The sequence below is a fragment of the Brassica rapa genome, chromosome A03, assembly GCF_000309985.2.
Source record: "Brassica rapa cultivar Chiifu-401-42 chromosome A03, CAAS_Brap_v3.01, whole genome shotgun sequence".
Lineage (NCBI taxonomy): Eukaryota > Viridiplantae > Streptophyta > Magnoliopsida > Brassicales > Brassicaceae > Brassica > Brassica rapa.
This window is the reverse complement of record NC_024797.2, coordinates 36,876,447-36,880,278: the sequence shown is the minus strand read 5'-3', so window position 1 is coordinate 36,880,278 and position 3,832 is coordinate 36,876,447. Positions and strand designations below refer to the sequence as shown.

At 35.1% G+C, this 3,832-nt stretch overlaps 1 protein-coding gene across 1 annotated transcript; it reads right to left on the bottom strand.

Annotated features, from left to right (window-relative positions):
• Positions 1-1,222: 1,222 nt before the first annotated feature.
• On the bottom strand, positions 1,223-3,295 carry LOC103838662 (probable serine/threonine-protein kinase PBL23). The gene is made up of 5 exons (XM_009115112.2): positions 2,941-3,295; positions 2,669-2,850; positions 2,372-2,561; positions 1,808-2,199; positions 1,223-1,712 (listed from the first exon to the last, which is right to left on the bottom strand). The coding sequence occupies exons 1-5, from the start codon at positions 3,080-3,082 to the stop codon at positions 1,452-1,454; spliced, it is 1,167 nt and encodes a 388-aa protein (XP_009113360.1). The 5' UTR covers positions 3,083-3,295; the 3' UTR covers positions 1,223-1,451.
• Between the last annotated feature and the right edge of the window lie 537 nt (positions 3,296-3,832).

Here is a 3,832-nt window from a genome sequence, read left to right as displayed (position 1 = left end):
AACTATGGCTAAAAATTTGTAAAATCCATAACATATATCAGCGACACCTTGTCAACTTTGGGTCTACACGCCAGCTGAAAACTTTCACTACGGCGGTTCAGCAATCGGCGACATATGGATCTAAACTTTGGTCCTTTGCGCAACCAGAAAACTTCATCGCCACAAGGCCTCAACATTTCTATCTACTAGTGTCATAAGCGAAAATCAAACCTTGTACTCTTACCACTCTTATTTTAGTTTAATGCACCAAAATTTTAGCAAAAAAAAAAACATAAGCCATTAAATGTTGGTTTTTATATAACGTGAACGAATCAAAAAAGTTTGATTGGTTAAATATTTTCCGTAGAAACTTCATAAGGAATAAAAGTCTCAACAACCTAATCCCCAATTGGGACCAAAGTGTCGTTTCATCTTGTTTATTTTGTTGTTTTGAAATTTGATCAATAGATAGAAATACAGAATTCTAATAGCTTTTCTTTGAATGTTATGAATATACAGAAGATGGTCAAAAAAAATAAAATACTTTGGGAGAAAAGAAGGTAACATCCTTTTGGCATTTTATGTTGTTTATTCATTACCTTGGTTCGAAATTGGTGTCTGTGAAATTATTTATTTCTTGCCAATTAATATTTTTTAGTAAATTATGATATTAATTAATTAATTAAATAATAAAGTTCAAAATATCATTTGACGGTAACTAAACTTTGTAATTTATTAGTGTTTAGTCAGATTCATCAAAGCCCTAGGCAATAGGCATTAACAAAAAAAATTATTTATTATACAATTTATATATTAGATATTTTTTATTTTTTTGGTTAATGAAATATAAAAAATTATTTACACAAAAATAACTCAGACAAATTTGTCAACTTACACCAAAAAAAATTTAGAGCGAAAAGAAAATATCACCACTTGATAGACAAACTGGTGGTACAAATAATATAAATAAATTAGCCATAATTAATCCACTTTGATAGTATTTAATTTAATTTATATAGATTCACTTAGACTGATTTAGACCGATTTAAACTAACTTTTAGACGTTTTAAACCGCTTTAAGACAATTAAAATAGATTTACGAAAATTGTTTCGGTTGACTGATTGGTCGTCTAAACGGATGCGGCGTTTTTAGAACATTGATTTTTTTATTTTTTTTTTTTTGTGAACAACTGATATTTTTGAATAAAAATATTTTTCAACACGAAAAGAAATGATGATTGGCTTCGACTTAAAAAAAACATTATAAGATTAATAAGGTAAGCCACATGATGGGATCTCCCTCAATGCCGTATTACACCACATTACAAAGAATTGTTTTGTTTGCATCAGATGATTAGAAGGATTGACATCAAACTCTAGTCCTAATTATTTTCTTGGGATTTACAATAAAAGAAAACGAAAGAAAAAAGAAACGATTTGAAGGATTGAAATGGGTCTTGCTATGGATCAGATCATGATGTCTGAGTAACAGAAACAGGAGCAGGAGTAGTAGTGTCAGTATTAGTAGTATCATCAACAACCTCTATAGGCCTAGCCAAGAACTCTAGTGCTGTGACCACATCTCCCATGAATGGCCTAGTCTCTGCTTCTTCTTGCAAACACATTGTCGCAATTGCTAGAGCTTGATGCAATCCTTTTAATGGGTAATTCCCTTTTAGATTCGGATCCACAATCCGTGTAAACATTCTCCTATCTTTCAACAATGGCTCCGCCTGCAAATGAAACCCAACAAAAAAAACATCAATACGTTTCTTGCTTTTCAAGCAACATCAAAAAACGTGTTCAACAAAACTTTTCATGTGAGTACCCAAGAGATCAAGTTTTGTTCTTCTGTTGGTCTATCCCCATCAATAGTTCGTCTCCCGGATATAACCTCAAGGAGGACAACACCAAAACTGTAGACATCGGATTTAGCAGTGAGTTGACCGGTCATCGCGTATTCAGGAGCACAGTATCCGTATGTTCCCATGACTCTAGTGGACACATGATCTTTGCCTTCAGTTGGTCCAAGCCTAGCTAACCCGAAGTCCGATAGCTTCGAGTTGAAATCCGATTGCAGCAATATGTTGGAAGCTTTGAAATCGCGGTAGATCACAGGAGGATCTGCATAGTCGTGCAAGTACTCGAGCCCTTTAGCTGCACCGTGCACTATCTTCATTCTCGTGAACCAGTCCAGACTTGGTGCCCCTTCCGGCAAGTCTGATATAACAAAATAATACTTTAGGTTACAATGTATAAGCTTATAATTATCTGATGTAACATGAAAAATAGTGCATGATGTAACGTGAAAAAAGGCAAACATTTAACATGAAAAATACTTCCAGAGTTCAAAATTAATGATGTAACATGAAAAAGGTTCATAACTTCTTACCGAATAAATGATCTTCCAAAGACCCATTAGGCATGAATTCATAAACGAGGACTCGTTGGTCGTCTTCAACACAATAGCCAATGAGATTGACAAGGTTTTGATGTTGAGCAAGACTCAATACCATCACTTCTGCAAAGAACTCCCTTGTTCCTTGCAACCCATTCCGGTCAAGTCTCTTTACAGCCACTACCTAAACTTCTCATCATTCAATCAAAAACAAAACAAAATTAGCAACTTTTTAAACCAATTACGTGCACAACACGCAAATAAGATGATTGAGAAATTGAAAAAAAAGACCTGATTGAGGCTGGTGAGAAAGCCTTTGTAGACTCTTCCAAAACCACCTTCTCCAATCATACACTCCATGCTGAAATTGTCTGTTGCAGCTATTAGTTCCTTGAACTTGAAGATTTTGCCGCTTGATTTCACGTTCCCATATTTCTTTATCTCTTCCGTTATGTACTTCTGCCTAGAGCTTCCTGCATGTGACCATGTTCATAAACCAAAATGATAATCAAATACTTGAGAAGATTTATTTGTGTGAAGAAAGAGACAACGTTTAGAGATACCTTTTCCGCGTGAGCGAAAAGTGAAGAGAGCAAAAAGCTTATTGCTATGGCCTCTATAACCTGTAAGACCTTCATCAAATGAATCTCTAGGCGAGTTAGGTAGTTGTTGTGGATTGCTGAAACAAGGACAAAGCTTCATCATCTTCTTTTCTTTGTTTTTTCGTTTGCGTTCTTGATTCTCAGACAAAACAAACAGACCCTTTCAATGTAACCCCCAAGGAAAGATTGATCTTGTCTCTTTGACCGATCCTTTCAGATCCAAACCCTGTCCGGGCAAAATGAATCTGAAAGAAAGATCAGACCTTTCCCTGGAAAATGATGAAGCATGACAAGAGAATTTGAGGGAGGATCACAAAGTCTTGATGCCTCTTGTTATATATGAATGTTGCCATGTTTGGATTCTCTCAAATTTGGATAAAAACTATTTATTTTTAGGGTTGTCCTCTGTTCGCTTATTTGAAAGAAGCCAACGCGTCTGCTTTATAACGAACCTCAAATCAATTCTTACTCAAAAAGATAGTTCGTGGTACGCATGTAAGAAGAAACTTCTATTATATATGGTCATCATACTATATAATATAAACAAATGTGGAATACGGTTGAGTGTTGACAGGCTAAAACCGTTTCAATGCTTTGAACATTCATACAGATAGATAAGATCAAGGGAGAATTGTTAAAACCAACCCAAAAATTCAAGTTAAATCGACATACTGCTCGGATCTAGTGGACATGACTAATAATCCGATGGAATGATCTACATTTGCGACGGAAATTGAGATGTACCAGAGATTACGTGAGGACTTCGAAGATGTGAGCTTGTTTCATATTCCTCGGAGTAGGAATGGTCGGGCGGATACACTAGCAAAGGAAACAAAAAACAAAAGCTATATTT

What these genes read in the sequence shown, in the direction of transcription:
- LOC103838662 (XM_009115112.2), bottom strand. Translation starts at nt 3,082, where the DNA reads ATGATGAAGCTTTGTCCTTGTTTCAGCAATCCACAACAACTACCTAAC. An exon ending in TTTTCGCTCACGCGGAAAAG is followed by an intron (nt 2,851 to 2,940) that starts GTATCTCTAAAC and finishes GGTCACATGCAG; the next exon opens with GAAGCTCTAGGCAGAAGTAC. An exon ending in TTCTCACCAGCCTCAATCAG is followed by an intron (nt 2,562 to 2,668) that starts GTCTTTTTTTTC and finishes TGAGAAGTTTAG; the next exon opens with GTAGTGGCTGTAAAGAGACT.